Consider the following 18,580-nt stretch of genomic DNA (forward strand, 5'->3'; position numbering starts at 1 on the left):
GCTTTAGACATCTGTGCAAACCACACTGGTGTTATTCACGGCCGTGCCTGAGCAGGGAACTGGCAATGCTGCAAATACACAGGCAGGTGACAGAAGTCCCGCCAGGCAGTGTGCAAGGGCAGGTTGGAGGTGAGGAGATGAGTAGGACACAGAGGATGCCCGTGGAGGTGAAGGCTGAGCCACAGCCGTGCTGCAAAATCCCCTTGGCAGTGCTATTCCCCATGCAAGGATGGGACCAGGACCTGCTGGGTTCGGTATGTGTGCAAGGGGGCCCAGCGTGGCCCCCTGGACGGCAGCAGGGAGGGAGGTTAATGTGGGAGAGGTCCAAGATTGCCAGGGTGGGTCTGTTTGTTGTCCCCCTCTTAAACTTCTGGGTGGAGGGTGGTCCTTGGGAAAGCACTTGGCCCCCACCATGGTGCCCCACAGGGTCAGTGAATCTTCTTCAAATGCAGGTGGATCCCGTTGCTGGACCTGAGGATAAGCTGCGGTATCAGTGTGGGAGGCTTGGACGGGTCGGGGCAGAGCTTGAAGCGGAGCAGGGTCAGGGCCAGAGCCACCTTCATCTCATTCATGGCAAACTGCTGCCCGATGCAGTTCCTGAGGAGAGGATGACAAATGCTCCTACTGGCAGCCTTCATCCCCGACCGCCCCAGAGCTGGGCTCAGCCCATGCGTGAGATTCTTGAAGCAGCACCTTTGGGGTGCTGGGGGACCTCCAGCTGCTGCAAGGATGATGCCACAGCTTATCTAGGAATCCCCTCATGCCACACCAAAATGCACCCAGCTCTGCGGTGGGGTTTGTTAATTGCCATTGTTTGTTAATAAGCATTGGAAAAAATATGAAATTGAGAGAACTGGGGATTTCTTCACTAGAGAGTGCTGTATGGATCCAGCTCAAAACCCAGACACCTCAGAAGCTCTACAGCAACCACAGAGCTTGGCGTGTGGGAAGTGCTCTGGAGCTGATGGAGCATGGTGGAGATCCTGTTATGGAAAGCCTGCTTGAGTTGGCCAAACCAACTTGGCTCATGGGCAATGAGGGAGGATTAGCTTCAGGAGCTTGGCTCTGAGCTAGGTCTCCCATGCAAGGCAGCCTACAGGGAAGGAGAGGGATGAAGGTGCTCTCACCTGGATCCAGCGGAGAAAGGCAGGAAAGCGTGGGAGTGCCTCTGTGCTGAGTTCTCTGGAGAAAACCTCAGGGGATCATACATCTGTGGGAGCAACAAAGGCCATTTGGTCAGTGTTGGTTCTGACATGAGCAGCACCAGCTTCTCCCCTAGTCCCCAGGGTAGGGCTGGATGTGGCCTCTGCTGCTGATATTCATCCCTCTGCAAAGCCAGCCAGGTGGATGAGAAGAGGGCACTGATGGCCATGTGGATCTTCCCCTTGGAGATATCCAGATCACCCACTACAGCGCCCAAGATGCCTGCAGGCATTTTCTCATCCATGGCAGCAATGATCAAGTCAGACTCCCTCCTCTCCAGAGATGCCTAATCCTGCCTCTCCAGAGAGCCACTGAAGAGAGGCAGCTGCGGACCCTTCTTCAGGTTTTCTAGCTATTTCTTTCCTTGAAGCTTCTAAGACATCAGCTTCGAATCACACAATGCTTGGAGGGCTTGGGACTTCTCATACCACTCTGGGACCTAAGCCTATCCAGCTGAAAGTAGTCTGAGTATCTCTGTGTCACCATGCAAGAAGATAGACTATTCAACACCCTTTCCCAGCACTTTGTCATGTTCAAACCCTTTGGCATGTTTGGTAACTTCATTGAACTTTGCATTTAGATATGGACTGTTGGAATAAGAGGGGGAAAAAAACCACATGGCAGGGAGGCACAGGCTGCCTTGTTCGAGGGGAGTGGATGCCTGGGCTCAGAGATCATCTTCCCTTTCTCGTTATAAAGGCAAAATACCTCGGGGTCTTCCCACACATCCCGATTCCTGTGAATAGCAAATATGTTCAGTCCAACCTGGCAGCCTGGAAACAAAAAGTGAGAAAAAACTGGTGACATCTCAGAGTGAAGACCCAGGAGAGGTGTTTGTGGGATGCTCTCCCTCCCTGGGCTCTGCAGGGTCTGTTGCAGGAGATCTGGCAGGGACGATGCCCAGCCTGTCCAGGCAGGTCACCTCCTGAAACCCTCCCATGGAAGAAACAATGGCCTCAGAGCTGGGCCCCATTTTGGCACTTGGATGAACTTTTAGTCTTGGCCAGGATCAGCATTCTGCAAGTCCCCCTTGAGCTCTGTGAATACCCCAGTGCCCTGGAGCATGTCCTTGGACTCTCTCCAGCCACCCTTCCGGGAGAGCTGTGATAGTGAGCTGTGGTGGCCCTATACAACCCTTTGGAAGGAGAAAAGAGGCTGGAAGCCCCACCAGCCTCTCCGCACAGCAGCTCTAGTGAGGATGCCCTACTTGTCACGGACAGCAGTGTGAAGGATGAACAAACTCAACAGACCTGTTGGCAAGCTGCGTCCATCAGAAAATGTGACAGACTTAGAGAGGTATCGGGACACGGCAGGAACCGGTGGGAACAGACGCAAGCTCTCTTTGATGCACATTGTGGTGTAAGTCATCTTCCCAAGGTCCTCCCTGAAAGCAAACCGGGGGGTCAGGCTGTGCCAGTGGCAGCAATGAGGACATCAGCAATGGGGACTGGGTGGGCTAGACCACTGTGTCTCCCATCTCCTCTTGGTGTTTCTCCTTCTCCTAGTCCTCCCTTTGCTGCCAGCATTGCTACGTGAAAAGCAGAATGCCCCAGTGCAGATACAGTATAAGGTGGATGAAGTTTCCTTCTCAGGATGAGTGAAAAGAGTTCGAAGTAAAGGAATACAAGTCCTAGCTCACCACTCAATGGTATCTCGGCCTCCCAAGATCCCCTGGATCTCCTCCCTGCACCGTTGCTGGTACTCTGGATATAACGACAGGCAGTACAAGAGCCAGGAAATCCCACTGGCTGTGGTATCATGACCCTCAAACATGAATGTGTCCACCTCGGCACGCAGGTCCTCATCGGATAGCCCAACTCCATTTGCATCCTAATAAAGAGGAGAGTATATCATTATCAAGTGCACATTAATTGGACTTGCTCCTTTGGGTATAAAAATAACCCCAGATGTTGATGAAGAAGGGCCCGATTTGGTGTCTCTTGTATCTCCCTGTACATCAGGAAGTCAGCCAGTAGAAAATATAACCAATACATGTGAGAACAGTCAGACCTGCTGATTGCTGACTCTGCAGTCAACAGAGCTAGAGTTAGGCTTCGGTTGAATACCAGATCCCAGCCCTTCATAAGGACACCCTATTTGATCCCCTACCAAGGGTTCCTGTTATGTTTTTTCAGTAGTTTGGTTTGGACAACTTTTGTTTCAGATTGAGACATGAAAGAAAGCAGTGGCTCCAGAAAGACAGAGTGAGCACAGAGTGCATCTCCTTCCTGAAGACCATGTGGCAGCTTCTGTTCAGAGTATCTGAAGGTGTCTGTGAAGGTAAAATTACAGAAGGTAAGAAACAAAACCTCTTCGAGGATTACAGCCAAAGTGGCCTCCTTGTAACCTTTCCGAAGGTCTCATTCTTCTCTGGTTTCTGTCAGCTCACTTATTTTAAATTATTAGTGAGCTCAGTGAAAATGATCAAGGAAGATGAAAGTCTGTCCGAGCTATTTATGTTCAATCACTGCATCTCACACATTTGTATTTCCTTCTCTTTCAATCCACCTGTCCCTGAGCTAGGAAATCTGGAGTGCGGAAGCTGTTGCCAGCAACTCCAGCGAGGGGTGCTGATGCATTCTCGGTGCCACGCAGGTATGTTCCTTGGCATTTGATACGATTATTTCAAACATTCACCTTGGTACAAAGAAGAATGTCCAGAAAATCCAGGTGTCTCCTCTTCTGGATCTTGTCAAGTTCCTCCTCACTGGAGAGCAACATCTTTCTTTCTTTTATTACCTTATCTGCATAGAAGAACCATCAGTTAGATGCATCCTGCCCCTCCAGAGAGCTCATGTACTTGTCTGCTCGGTCAGCAGCTTGGACTCTGTTTAATGTGTAACCCTCTGGCCAGTGCATGCTGCCACCCCGCTCCGAGCTGCTCCAGATACAAGTAGGGGAGAGGTTCAGCTGGGAGACAGGGCTGGGGAGAAAGGGGGAGAAATACCTGTGTGGGCATGGGCCAGCTTGCAGGCATCCTGAAAGTCACGGCCTTTGCGAGTCAAGTCATAGAAGACATCCTTGTAAGAAAACGTCTGGATTCTATTGTTCACGAGGTAGCTCAGGTCATAAACAGCTCTGATATAATAGTCTGAGTTGCTGTAAGGCAACCAAGGTTAAAGCTGGTGTTAGCAACATGAGAGGGGAAACAGGAGCACTTGCTTTCCCAGAATTTGAAAGTTCAGCCACTGACCTCTGAGTCTGACAGTTGGTATTATAACTGAAGGCGCATTTCATGATGCTGTCTAGCGTCATCAAGCTGACGTCTTGAAAGAGCTCCACTGACTTCCTTTCTGTGTTTTTCTTTTCCCATTTATCCTAGTGGTAGAGACAGGGGTAAGGAGGGACAGACTACCATCTACTATCAGGTCATATTTTCCTGTCCCTCTTCCCAGATCCACACTGATAATGACTTTCTTTTCTGCAAGCAGAGGCCCTAGTTCACTATATATTCTGTGAAACTAATAAAACTCTTCTGTGTATTTCTTTTTCCAGATTTATCATTACTGGGCTAAGAAAGGATATTCTAGCAGTGGTTGATTTTATTGGAAAGCAAAAATGAAAGAAAGAAGAAGTGGAATGGCCAAAGGAAGGTGAGGGGAGCAATTTCAGAACTTCAAAAGTACCCAAAAAGTTCAGTGAAACTCTAGGAACCACCGAAGTCCAGTTTCTTTCCCTCAGTCATTCCCAGACCTTATTATTTTTGCTGAAAGGTAAAGGTAGCAGGAGTGGTGATTCCTACCAGCATCACTTTGACTGAGTCTGACATCAGGGTCACATAAGATTTCAGCACGTCGTAATGAAAGGCTGGGGTGAGCAGCTTCCGATGCTGAAACCATTTCGTTCCATCCAACGTCAACAGCCCCTGCCCTGGAGACACAATCAGCAAAGGCGCAATCAGCTCCTCCAGACTCTGATCATGGCTCTGACAGCCTCACTACAGCTTTTGGCCAAGCGCATGCTAACGTGCATAGTCTGAGGGGAGGAAGAGTTGGTGGTGGAGTCTTTTCTCCAGCCTCTCTAAGACCGTTCACAGCGGTGCTCTTTGGATGGAGGAGAAGCATGCCCTCACGTCCTTCACGGCAACCGGCTGTGCATGCCTAATCTACCCTGAAACCAAAGCCTTGATGGCGGAGGCACAGGACTTGCTCTCTTAGATGGGTTTTTCTGTCCTAAATTAAATACTTGTGTGCCTTTTGCAGCACACAATGTTGCAGGTGTTAGCAGGACCCTGGAGGGCTACCTCAAAGCTGTGTGCAAGCCATGAACTTCCCTGTCCTCGGTGTGTCTCACCCCAGTTATCCATGGTAGCATTCAGTCCCTGACCAAACCGCTTTGTGAAGGCCAGGGTGCGTGATCCAAGGCAAAGCCACCTGATATGCTCTACAATCAGGTGGGCACCACCAGTACTAATGCTCACACCTAAACAAACACTCCCATTTGCAAGCTCTGGTTTTAGAATGGAAGAAAGCAAAATAAAGGAAGACAAGAGAGAAGCTGATGAAATGTGCAACACAGCAGAAAGGGATAATGGAAGAGAATGACTTACCAATCCAGGGAACTAAGAATTTGTAGGGTACATTGGGCTTGCGATCTGTAAAAGAAAATAGAACAGTATGAATGGCTAATGAATTCAACATAACAAAAAAGAAAATTCAGGATAAATTGACATTAGAGTTTGTCCTCTAAATCACAAAGTAGAATTAGTCTCGTTTCAATACGTAAAATACTCTAACGCTAGAGGTAGAGTTTAAAAGTGGTCTTCTACAAATATGACCTCAGTGGACTTGAGAAAAACAGAGAAAGGTATAATGAAAAATGTGTGTAGAAAAGAAATGGCCATGGCAAATCTCAAAGTTGAGAACAAGGATGGGAGTTACTGGAGATGCCCATGTATCCCCAGAAAGGAGCAGAGGAGAAGACTTAAGATGTCTTTTGAGAGCCATTGCCATGCCAGCTCACCCATATTATTGGGTTTACTGGGAAGCACAGATATTGTGGTGGTAGATGCCATAGAAGACAATAAGACCAACGATAATGGAGACAGTGGACTGGGAGGAACAGGCACGTCGTTACTGTTTTGTGTGAGTGTCGTGGTTTAACCTGGCAGACAGCCAAATACCACGCTGCCACTCGCTCACTCCCTGCCCCCCGCAGTGTGACGGGGAGAGAATCAGAAGAATAAGAGTGAGAAAAACTCATGGGTTGAGATAAAGACAGTTTAATAGAACAGAAAAGGGGAAAAAATTAATAATAATAATAATGATAATAATGATGATGATGATGATGATGATAGAATATACAAAATAAGTGATGCACAATGCAATTGCTCACCTCCCGCGCTGACCGATAACCAAGTAGCAATTGCTACTTCCTGGAACACGTCTACCATTCATATACTGAGCATGATGTCACATGGTATGGAATACTCCATTGGCCAGCTGGGCCAGCTGTCTCGGCTATGTTCCCTCCCATCCTATACACCTGGCAGAGCATGGGAGTTGTCCTTGAGTAGCAGGGTATTTAGCAACAACCAAAAACATCAGTGTGTTATCAACATTCTTCTCAGGCTAAATCCAAAACACAGCATTAGGAAGAAATTTAACTATCCCAGCTGAAACCAGGACAATGAGAATACAAACTGTTCCATGAAATCTGGCATGGGCTGGGAGTTTGTGAAGGGGAGCAAAGGAGGAATTGCAATAGCTGTGAAGGAAGCCGGCAGAGGGGATGACTCCAGGCAAGGTTCCCATGATTTTCTCGGTAGGGAAGTCTCAAAGACATGACTTCCCAAAACCAGATGTAAAGGCTTACCCGTTTGGCCAAGTATGCTTTTGGCATATTCAGGATGGTGGATTACTAGAGAAGGCAGGACTGGTCCAAACCATCTGGGAAAGGCATAGGGGTATTCTTCTCCCCATGACACCATCTGATTTAATATTTTATCCGTGGTTATCTGCAATGACAGTTGAGCAGGGACTGAATTCAGGCAGAAAAAGAGGGATGTGAGGGGGAGAGCAGAGGCTAAACTTGCCCTTTCATGGAAAGCACATGCAAGACATCCTCTCCTGGGAAATGGGGAGAGAGCGGGTGGACTTGCCGCAGGGGGGCTTTCCATGCTGCAGGTGGAGGAGATGCTGGGCATGGCAAAGGGACTGTGCACAGGTGGCAAAGCTGCCTGGGCCACCACGTCCCTGCAGCACAAGGCAGCTCCATGGAGAGTCCCTACCTGGGGCCCAGCTGCAGTCGAGCTGTGTTAGGACAGCCCAGGATCAGAGCAGTGCACTCGGAAGCTACAATGGGCATGGGCAATGCCAGGATGCCCGGTGAACAGGCCCGGTGAACAGGCTGTTACACCCTTGTTCTCTAAATTCAGTAGTGCAAGGTGGGCGTGCAATGTGAAAGCAAAAATACCTTCACTGTAGAAGGATAAAAATGGCTGCAATAAAATGCCCTGCTTTTGTGGCCATGTCTTCTGAAGTGGCTGTAGGGGGAGAGACTCTTATTGGTAGAAGGTTTAATGCAGAAGAGAGATATTTTATAGTTGCTCATATTCAAATAACTTCATGAAAGTCCCAGAAATCACCTAACTCCTTGTTTAAGCACATGACCGAAAGCAACGTGGCTCTGTTTTTTACCAAAATGATGACCATCTTATAACCAAGCACCCTTTCTGCCTGCCCTGCAAAAGTCTTAGAACTCCCTGTGCAGAGGTCCTCTCCTGTAGGAAGGGACACGAGCAGGGGACATGCACACCCCACGTGGCGTGCCCTCTCATCCTGACTGATATCTTCCACAGTTGTTGGGACAAACCCACCCTGGCTGCGTCCAGCTCCCTCCTTACCAGATGATTGTGGCCATAGAGCCAGTGTTTCGGGGGACCAGGGAATGCCTCCAGAGCTTTGATGAGTTTCTTCCTCTCCCGGTAGAACTGGGCCACCTTCAGCAGCACGAAGATGACACCAAGCACCACAGACAGCTGCAGAATGACAGCAGAAGGTCTGACTATGTTGTCCAGCAGAGATGCCATGCTGGCCCTGCGTCCGAGATGCCTGATACTGCCTTCTCCTGCCTGCTCCTCTTTTGCTCCTCCCGCACCTGCACCTGACAAGGAGCTAGGTGTAGGTAAAAATCCTCTCCCTCCTGCTCTGCTGGAGCTGAGCCTGGCGAAGCGCTGCTGGCAGCAATTTATAGCAGCAGGAACATCACGATAAGCCACGCATCATCTTGGCTGGGAGCCCAACTGCCTGCTGCTGCTCCCACTCAGCCTTTGACCTTCTTCCAGCAACCTGGAAGATGGAGGCGGCTTGTTAACAAACAACCTGTGTCTATTTGCTACTTTCTTTGAAGGCCCATACACCCCAGCAGCGAGGGAAAGCACTCGCAGTCATCCGTGCCCAGGTGGATGAAGCCATCGGAGGGAGGAGGTAGGAGGTAACCAGGCTCAGGCTCTAGCTGAGCTCTGTGCTGTCCTCAGTCAAATTCAGGTCTGGAAGCCGTTCATCCGCCTGCATGAAGTGCGGAACAAACGGGCCACCTCTGCCAAACACAGGGGCTGGACGGATCCAGCTGCCTCCAGCTGTAAAAACAGTGCTCTGAGTGACTGCAACATCACACAGCACTGCCGGACTATAATCGAGAGAACGGACATAACCTGATCAGCACACAAGGGGCTGTGGCCCTGTTCTCCAAGAAGTCCTACCATAGACAAGCCAGGAGACAAAACTGCTGCCCAGAAGAATTACCATGGTCAGTAGATAAGACAAGGAGAGGGAGACCAGCAGAGCAGTAACACCAGCTGCAGCAAGTTTGAGGGCATGTCTAACCTCACAGGGAGATGTGGTGGTAAGGTCATGTTCCCTCTACAATCCTGGTGAGTCCTCCTTCCCCTGTCTACACGGCATCTCACCATCCTCCAAAAAAGGCTCCACATCACCGCATTTACCAGTCCAATGCAGAGCTTGGTCGGGCCCCAGGCAGGATCCCTTCTAGCAATCCCTGAGCAGATCCTGCTGGTTACCTGGGCTCACATCCCATAGGTGCAGAAGCCTGGAATGGGTTGGAGGGAATTGCGGGGTTGGTAGAGGACTTGGGCTGTAAGCCTGCCGCGTGTGGGTGACTTCCAAGCATACTGCAAAGAAGAGGATCCCCAGATGGGCTGAAATAATTTCCCATTTGGGTGTTGGGATATTATGAGGATCAAATGAGTCCTCAGCTGTTGAAGTTGGTAGTCTGACATGCTATGACATAGGGGCTGCTGAATTTTGTGGGTGTTTCTCTTCAACTTAATACGTCTCTGAGATGAGGGTCTTCCTCATCAGAAGACTCTCCTTTAGTTTTAAGTCTAAATTACGCCATGCCCAATTGAAAGCCATGTTTTCTGCTAGTAGAGTCATTTTACTGAAAAAACTACTGTTTATCTGGTATTCATTGTCCAGATAATGAATCTTGTATAATTTCAGAGACATGGAGATCACTGGCTGAAGTGAATCTGCACAGCCCCAATGAAAATATTCAAACTTTTTAGACAGAAAAAAGATATGAAAAAATCTTACAAGACCCACTGTTTGGGAATTACCTGACTCCACAAAAATGTCTGAAAGTTAGTGAAGTGAGTAACTTTTCCCTCAGCTGGCTTGTTGCTTATTCATTAATTAATGATCGCAAAGACAAAACCCTAGGTACAGACGGTACCATTTATATTTCAGTCTCAGGGAGACTTAAAGTGTCTGGCCGCTACAAATCCATGCGAGGGATTGTAGATATCTTGCTCATCCATTGTGATACGTTGCTCATCGCAAACAGGCTGAGGGTCACAGCACGTGCTCTTTGAGCGAAAAATCAACAGACTGCAGAAATGCTTAGGTGTGGTGCACGGCACTCCTCAAGAAGAGGAGTTGCTAAAGCAACTCCCTTTTCACTTTAAATCTTTGCATGCAACTTCTCTGAGCTCTCAACCCTTCTTGGGAGCTCACAGTGTAAAACCCCGTATCTGAGGGCATTTGGGACAGTTTTACTTTGGATCCGTGCAGATTCCCTTGCTGAAATGCACAACCTAATTCAACATGCCTTTTTTTTCTCTTTATGGGCAGGCACACTAGTACACAGAGCAGGAAGACTCAGCCTGACCCTCTTTCCAACACAGGCACTGCAATATTTCCTGTGGGTCCTTGCAAGGGAGAGGATTTGTCCTCCCTGCCACACAGCTAGAGGATGCTGAGTGCTGTACAAAGACTCAATCTCGCAGCTGAATCGTTCACAGAGGGACCTGGTGGGTTCAAGTGGCTCCCCAAATGCTCCTTGGCGGGATGTTTGACGGTGCATCCCACTGCTTCTGTCTCCTCTTGGATGTTCAGCTGTGGATTTTCTGGGTGAACATTGATCCCTCTACTGACATTAGCTAGTGTGTGGTACATGGTCTCTGTCATGTGCATCATCACCTAGTTCTCAGGTGGTGATAAGGTATTTTGCGTGATGTATTGGAAGTGGCAGTTTCTAACAGTGGCCTCCAGCTCCAGCAGTGATGATGTTACAGGAGCTCCTCACACACTTCTGGGTTTGTATCCTGAGGTTGGCAGCCTGGACATAAGATGGGACGAGAACACTGACATTGAGACACCTGCCATTGCTGGTACCCAGGGCACAAAAGGCACTGGGCACGTCAGCTGGCTAACAGCGAGCTCCTACCATGCGTGTCCAGATGACTGCTCAAGTTTGGGCTGAGAGGGGGTCTATTCATTACTTCTTCATGCTGGTAGTAGAAGACTGCTTTAGAAACACACTTTTCTCTTGAAAGACATCAACTCTACGATCTACTCTTAGTCTGTTCCTGGGCTGCAAATACCCGTTTGCTAATCTGTCTATAGCACTAAGTTTCTTCAGCATTTCCCTAGGAATAATGATTGCCTAAGTTCCTCAGCTGGGATAAGGTGACCCAGTAAACACTACAGCTGGGCTTTTGTTAGCATGGCAGGAAGATGTATTGCAAAGAGCCAATGACAACAGCTGAAAATCTCTTATATCTCCTCAGACTCAGGTGATTTGGGTGCATGAGCCCTGTCCTAGCACATTTCTTCAGCTCCCCAGCGTGACTGTCCCCTGAACTGGACCCCTGTAACCTTTTTTAAAATGGTGCCTCTGGTTCTTCAAACTGGGAAGAAGAAGAAGGAGGAGTTATATCCTCTGGTTGGCATTTGTCATCATTCTTTCTCCCCATCACCATTGCTGACGTGCTGCATCCTTTGGGCCAGAGCCTGGTAAGTCATTAGAGCCACATCCATCAACAATTTTAAAATCTAAAGAACACACTGACTCTCCTTGTATTGCCTTGGAGAACATCCCTGGCAGGCGCTGAACAGCGTTAGCTTTTCACACGCTTGGCCATCTTCATGGTGTCTCTCGATATGCCAAGCCAGCTGGATCTGTGCGAGAGTTCACAGGGGAGTTAAAGGTTATTCTTTAGGGGGTAGAAGACTGCAGTCTGTCGGGTTAGGCATTTCTTAGGGAAGGCTTTGACTGTAGCCAGAGCAAGAGGAACCCTATTTGCTGGGACAACTTCACATTCCTGAGTAGGAGCACCTGACTCCAGGGACCTCATGGCCATGGAAGGTGTAGGAAACACATCTAGTACCTCTAGCTCTTCCTATGATCCTCCACCTGTCCTGCAGCACCGTGATTAATAGGCTTCCCGTCAGGAGAGGAGGCGGTGCAGGCTGGTTGTCTGGCTGGCCAGTTGGGTGGTTGGCCAGGTGGCTGGGAAACATGTGGGTTGCAGTTGTTCAAGGGGCTTCTGCTGAGGCTTCTTGCCTACCCGAGGAGATGGAGAAGGATGAACATGCAGCACAAGGAGCCATTTTTGGGCTGCCTGAGCCAGATCTATGGCTTTGCAGGCTGCCTTGAAAATGTGGGGCTGACCTGAATAGATCGGGCAGGCAAAGGGTGTGAGGAGAGTGATGTTACCGTGCGCTTTCTTTTGTTGTCAGATGAGGTCACAGAGAGGGTTTGGACAGTCTGAGGTCTGCCGTGATGCTTGGGATTAACCCTGAAGTTAGGTTCAAGTGGTGTATGCTACAAGAGACCCCATGCCCTATCTGCAATACATCATGGGCTTTGCCCCAAAGCTGTCCCTCCTCCAGGCTTTTTTTCCTCTCAACCAGCTCTAAAATGGCCTTTAGGCTCTTTCAGAGATCTCCCTCTAGGAAACAGTCCGTGAACAACTAACCTCTCGACTGGCGTTGCCCGTGACTATGGATGGGAGGGAGGAGAAGGGGAGCTCCATGGAGCTGAGGACATTGAAAGGTGGGATTGCTACTGTGGGTGCCTCGTGTGAAAACGTGCAGCACGCTCATAAATCCAGCAATGTCATGTAGTTGGGTGCCTTACAAGGCCCACGTAAGGAACACAGGGAGAGCTGGGGTTGAGCCTTTGGTTAGCACCAATGGAGCTGTTTTGGGGTGTCCTGTGGCACCTACCCAATTACCAGACCGTCTGATCTGGATCCAGCTGGTACCTTTCAGCAATCACCTACAAAATAACTCAGAAATCCCCCAAGACCCACAGGTGGAGGGGCCAGGCTGGTGAAATTGCTGGCACGGCGTCAGATGAAACTTTTATAACATAACAATACAGAAATTCTCACTGGTAACAAAGTCCCTGGATAATGGGTTTGACCATGGGTTACTGAGCAGGGTGGATTTTTACCAATCTGGCTCCCTGATAGTTATTTAATAACCAGTAACAACTGTTGAGCATGGAGCCAAGGGGTTATGGGTTGTCTTGAAGGTCAAGTGAGATGTCAAGCGTTGAGCTGATAGGGAGGGGACATATAGGACAGAGTGGCTAAACCCACATTTGTGGGGATTTGGAACAAGAATCTGAGCTTGGGTGACAGCAAAACTGGGTGCCTAATTCAGCCTCCAGCCTCTGCATTTTCTCTTTCACTGGTGGAGGGGAGAGAAAGGCCTTTGTCACGTATTTCAGAGTTTTCATGGCAAGAGGGGCTATGAACATTTGGTCTGACACTGTTTAGCACAGCTTGGGGATGATAACTCAGGGGTTTTTGCAGGGGAAGAAACCATGGAAGTTCAAACAAGAAAGTGAAGAGGCCACAGAGCCGCAAGTGGAAAAAAGTGAAAGGGGACAGCACTGGTCTGGTCATCGTAAGGGATTGGGACAAGGCCAGAAACAGTCTGCTGAGCACCAGGAGAACCTACAGACCTGTTGCTCCCAGGCGTCCCAACTGAAGTAAGGAGCCTCCAAAAGAAGATCTCAGCATGAAGAAGCATCTACAAGAGTCTCCTGATAGCCAGAGTGGTCTGGAGAGGTTGGCAGGGTGAATAGAGTCTTGGCTTGACCTTCTGGACATCTAAGGCTGGCAAAACTACAGTGGGGTGTTAAAGGACACTCGGAAGGTCATCAAATATTTGCAAAGAGCCTCTGCACGGTTGGCTCGATGCTGTGGGTGTCCACATGATGGCAGTGTATGCCATGACAGGTCATGCCACAAACATAAAAAACCCCAAACGTGACACTGAAGAATTCCCATCCTGTACCACAACCATGGACACATCAGGCTGTGGAAGTTGCTTTCAGGGTCTTGGGCATTTCTCCACTTAATTTAGACACCTAAACAGAAGGAGGAGAGGATCTTCCTCACTGATTTAGCTCATACTGTTGGCATTCATTGCAGAAGAACCGATTTACTGAGCAGGTGAAATTTAGGTGGCAAATCGATACTTTGCCCCAGAGCATGACCTTGCAACAGCTGCTTTCCCGGGTGTGCCGGTGTTTATTCGGATAGGAAGAAGAGTCCAGGCCCATCTGTCCCTGTGTGTTCCTGCAGTGCTTAGTGCCGACAGATGAAATGTTGTTGTAATGCCAAAAAAAATAACGTTTCAGGCTTCCAAACACATGATATATGAGGAAATCATGGCAAGAGCCCAGCAAGCATTGCAGAGTAATGTGAGCTGCCTGGATCCCATCTGACCACACATGTCTCGAGGATGAATTTATATCTGGAAGCATTTAATACAGCTGTCTTACAAATACGTTGCAATACTTATTTAATTTACAGGCTGCTTCCAGTCTAAAATCCCGGTGGGGTTTAGATGGAAATTGCTGATACCATCTGATAATGGGTTTGCCCGGAGAGCGGCATGGGTCCTGTGCAGGGACCACATCCCCCAGCAGTGCGAGGGAGTTGCTCTCGCCCCTGGTTCTGCTGCTCCTGTTGTGCTTGGCAGCGTGTGAGAAAGAACCTCCACCAGACTGCGATGGACGGGTACCCTTCGCGTGACCGGGATGTGGCTGTACAGCTATTACAACAATCTCTGTGGGGAAAGGAATAACTGCGTGAGTAGATGGCATCTTTGCTCTGCCGTTATTGAAAGACCAAGCTGTAGCAATGAGAAAAATCCAAGATCTTTTTAACCAAAACAAAGACTTATGCTTGTTGCACCCCACATAGCCCTTCTCATGAATTCTTGTAAAATTAGTTATCTGAAGGTCTGAATCAGGCAGTCCAAGGTCAGCTCATCATCTTTGCAATTACCCTTTCTGCAGAAAGTAGGGAAGGATTAAAGAATGAGGTAACCTCTCTGCATCTAGTCCTTGACTGTCTTTATTGCTCCAAGTTATACATCCCATGTGACCAGGTCTTTTTATTCCTACCATGTCTCTAATATCTAGGAGGGGAAATGTAACTGGGGGGAGACGCTCTTAGAAATTACATTCTGGAAAGATCTGGCTCACTCTGGCACTGGGACACAGTTGCCCCAGAAGCCCTGTTGCAGCCTCAGTCCAGCTCTCCAGTTCAAAAGCAGAGCAGCCATGAGAGATGTAGGATGCAGGATGCGGGATGTGGGATGATGCAGGATGCAGGATATGAGATAGGGATGCGGGATGCAAGATGCAGGATGTGGGATGATGCAGGATGTGGGATGATGCAGGATGTGGAATGTGGGATGCAGGATGCAGGATACGGGATATGGGATGCGGGATGCAGGATGCGGGACGCAGGCTGGCCGGCCTGGCATGCAGTGCTGGCCACGTGGCTCAGGGAGACTGGGAGCTGGGCTGCCATGCGTGGCGTTATTTAGAAGAGCGTGACCCTAGCTCCTGACCTCGGAGGGTGTTAGCACCAAGAAGAGCTTTGCGCGCAGATCTGACGTTGGGTTTGGGTATGTGACTGCAGGGGGAACCGGGCTCCGCTCCCTTCCTGTGCCAAGAAGCCACAAGCACAACACCAAGAGGAGGATGGGAATGCTGCAGAGCACCTTTCCTTTTCCTCTTCAGATATGAAGAGGCAGATTTTTAGTGAATCCTAAAAGTCACGGGGGGGACAATGACTGAGCAGGGTGAAGGCAGGAGCAGCCGGGCTTTTCTGTCCCAGGGCCAGGAACATTCATGTGTTGGATGATCCAGTTGGGAAAGCAGCAGTGCAGCCTTTCCTCTACCCCCGATTCAGTCCACTCCCAAAAACCAGACCAGAGGTACCCTGCTGTAGCCTTACACCACATTCATGGCCGCCTTTGGGCTTTTGGATTATGCAGAAAAAATGGTGACCTGCTCTTAAAACCTCTGAAAATGCAGATTCCCCAGGCAACCTATGTCAGGGCTTAAGAAACCTTAAGAAGTGCTTTATGCCATGTAATTTGTATCTACCTACATGCAATGTAGCAGCTGCCATTTATTTACACGAGGACTGTTACTCCAGGTTCCCCTAGTCTGATGCCCTTTTACCGACTCCTTTTCAGTGGCTACACCATGATTTCAGCCTTGTGCTCTTGCCCATCAGATGTTCTTGCTTCAATCTTTCACATTTGCATGCCAAGTTTCATCCACTCCCTTTTACATGGTATTTTTTTCAAATCTTATCTTTCAAAGAAAATTGAATCCAATATAGTGATGCATGTCATTTGCTTCTAGTGACTTCAGCTATTTTAATTAAAAATTTTCTCATTTTACACTGTAGAATATGTAGGCAAGGTACATTTTGGAGTAAATGCAGTTGCCTTTATACTTAAATCTCCAAACAGGGTTGAAGGACACTGTCTCATTTCCTCTAGTGAAAGGACATGCAAGTGAAAAATTTTTGAGAAATATTTGTATTTATGTATCCAAGTATGATGTTTGCTTTGATTACAACAGCAGGATATTATTGATTCGCATTACCTTTGTGAGCCTCTATATCTACAAAATACCTTTTGGAGTGATTGCTGCCTATCAGTCATTTCCCCTCTTGGTTTTGTGCAATGGCTGTGCCTGCTCTTGTGCTTTGTGCCTGCGCTTACGGACTCGCATCCTATTCACTTGAGAATTTTTTCCATTTATCAAGATAATTTTGAATCCTAACACTGTCCTCCAAAGTGCTTGTGGCTTCTGATAGTTTTATAACATTTTACATTTTAATAAGCATACTCTGTCTCTCTCCGTTGCAGGGATATCTCTGATTTCAACTCAAGAGCTGCAGCTCACGTTTGAAGAGGGGACAGGCAGCTGGAGCGTGCGGGCGTTCGCCAGGGCTGCCCCGGCGCAGGGGCTGCAGCCGCAGTGAGCATCCCCTGCAAAGCGGGTGCTGTACCATCGTGCCGACGTTCCTGCTTCTTTGAGGGGAGCTGGCTCAGGCCGAAATAAATTGGATTAACTTGGAAGTGAAAATAAATTGAACTGGGATTCAGTTTTCCTGGCATAGGTGGAAAGCCAACGTTGCCGAAGGGCAGGAAATAGAGACGAAAAAGCACATGGAAAAGCACATTTACTGAGAAATCTTATTTTCATTTTACTTTCTAGAGTCCTGATCCTCATGTACGTAAGTGAGAGCAACTGCTAAGACTGCGTGCTGACTGAGCTGCCATTTGACAGGGACTGCCTTTACGCATAAGCTTAAACGTACTTTCAAACTATATCTTTCTCATTGTAAGTTCAGATTTGTTCTTTTGGTGGAATTCGTTACAAAGGGAGGGAGTAGCATCATCATTCAGATTATAATGTGGGGTTCAACAAGTTTCTGATTTTATCTTCAGTAAATATTTTTCTTCCTGGGAGACTTTACCTCTGAAAAGTCCTGGTTTTCAAAGGAATGAGAAGTTTGAAAACAGAAATGGCATTTTGAATCTCTTCTGCTTTTGAGTCCAGAAAATAATAATTGAGTTAGACTGAAGTCTGGCCTGATGCTTGTTTCTTCCATGTGCTTTTTTGGCGTAAGTGTGGCGTATAAAATAATCTGCCATGTTCTGAAATCCCTGCTAACCCACCCAGACCATCTAAGGGAAGTGGGGTAACCCCGATGGCTCAGGCTGGCCCCCCACTTTCCTAAGCTCCATTCATGCTCTTCCGTGAGAAGTTGCTGTAAGCTTTATTTTTTAAATTATTATTTATTTATTATTATTTATTTATTAATTATTCTTTTTAAAATTATCAACTAAATATCACAGATTTTCAAGACTTTTGCTTAAAAAATAATAGGTCTTCCTGCAAACCCTTTCCAGGCACACGTAGCGCTCTCAATAAGAAGGGCGGACTCGGGAAGGTGCGTGCAGGGGGGATAAGGCTGGGGGATGCTTCCAGCACTGCCGACGGGTCCTGGCGCTGAGGATGCATGAACTGCCTGGTCTGGCAGATGCTCTCCCGGCTGCTTTCGCAAGATGATGATAACAGCGAAAGGTTGTCCTCTCACCTAGTTAGCTTGTGCTCTGCACGGTTCTGCACATCAAACTTAGGCGCTGAATCCAGATATCTGGTGCCGCTAAACCTTTCTTTAGCTTTAAATCTTTTGTACTTTGCAAACTCTAACTGTGAATTTTAAATTGCACTTGTAATTTGGCCTTCTTCCCACTGGTGGGCTGTCTGTGCATTTCCATGGCCTTGCGAAATAGTTCCCATGGGTACATTTTCCGTGGGCATAAGGAGCAAAGGAGTTTCTGGTGGGTCACAGCCCAGGTTCAGCTCCATTTGTGGCCAGTTTTGTTCGTTCAGTCTCTGGCTGTGGTGGTCTGATCACAAAGTGCTTCGGGTCTCAGCACAGGAACAGAGGGAAGAGGCTTGGTTGGCACCTCCTCTTCCCTGGAGGGTCTGTGCTGTCTCAGCTCTCCAGCTGGCAATCTGTGGCTCAGCTCTCACTTGAAATGGTAAGTTAAGGGGTTACAGTCCCTTAAAGGCCAGGAGAGGAATGGCAGGTACAAGGTGACACAACCTTGCTCCATCCTCCCACTATCAGAGCACAGGTCTTCTGCTGGCGAGTCATCTGCACTGTGGCCTTCTTGGCACGGGGGCCACCTGCTTTGATGTAAGCAAGGCTTTCCTCAGCGTTCACAAGTTTTACTGCTGTCACTTGTGTCCTTGTCATCGATACAGGCCATTTTTTGCAATCTTGGCTTTA

General features: G+C 48.3%; 1 protein-coding gene across 1 annotated transcript; it reads right to left on the reverse strand.

The window, feature by feature from the left end:
- Positions 1–428: 428 nt before the first annotated feature.
- LOC142085204 (cytochrome P450 4B1-like) lies at positions 429–8,284 on the reverse strand. Its single transcript, XM_075156993.1, has 12 exons — positions 8,048–8,284; positions 7,018–7,159; positions 5,753–5,797; positions 4,946–5,073; positions 4,397–4,521; positions 4,151–4,302; positions 3,841–3,947; positions 2,843–3,033; positions 2,454–2,587; positions 1,912–1,976; positions 1,128–1,210; positions 429–597 (listed from the first exon to the last, which is right to left on the reverse strand). The coding sequence occupies exons 1-12, from the start codon at positions 8,231–8,233 to the stop codon at positions 429–431; spliced, it is 1,527 nt and encodes a 508-aa protein (XP_075013094.1). The 5' UTR covers positions 8,234–8,284.
- Between the last annotated feature and the right edge of the window lie 10,296 nt (positions 8,285–18,580).

The sequence above is a fragment of the Calonectris borealis genome, chromosome 8, assembly GCF_964195595.1.
Source record: "Calonectris borealis chromosome 8, bCalBor7.hap1.2, whole genome shotgun sequence".
Classification (NCBI taxonomy): Eukaryota; Metazoa; Chordata; class Aves; order Procellariiformes; family Procellariidae; genus Calonectris; species Calonectris borealis.

What these genes read in the sequence shown, in the direction of transcription:
- LOC142085204 (XM_075156993.1), bottom strand. Translation starts at nt 8,233, where the DNA reads ATGGCATCTCTGCTGGACAACATAGTCAGACCTTCTGCTGTCATTCTG. An exon ending in ATTCTTAGTTCCCTGGATTG is followed by an intron (nt 5,074 to 5,752) that starts GTAAGTCATTCT and finishes TTGTGTCTCCAG; the next exon opens with GGCAGGGGCTGTTGACGTTG. An exon ending in CCTTTCTCCGCTGGATCCAG is followed by an intron (nt 598 to 1,127) that starts GTGAGAGCACCT and finishes TCCTCTCCTCAG; the next exon opens with GAACTGCATCGGGCAGCAGT.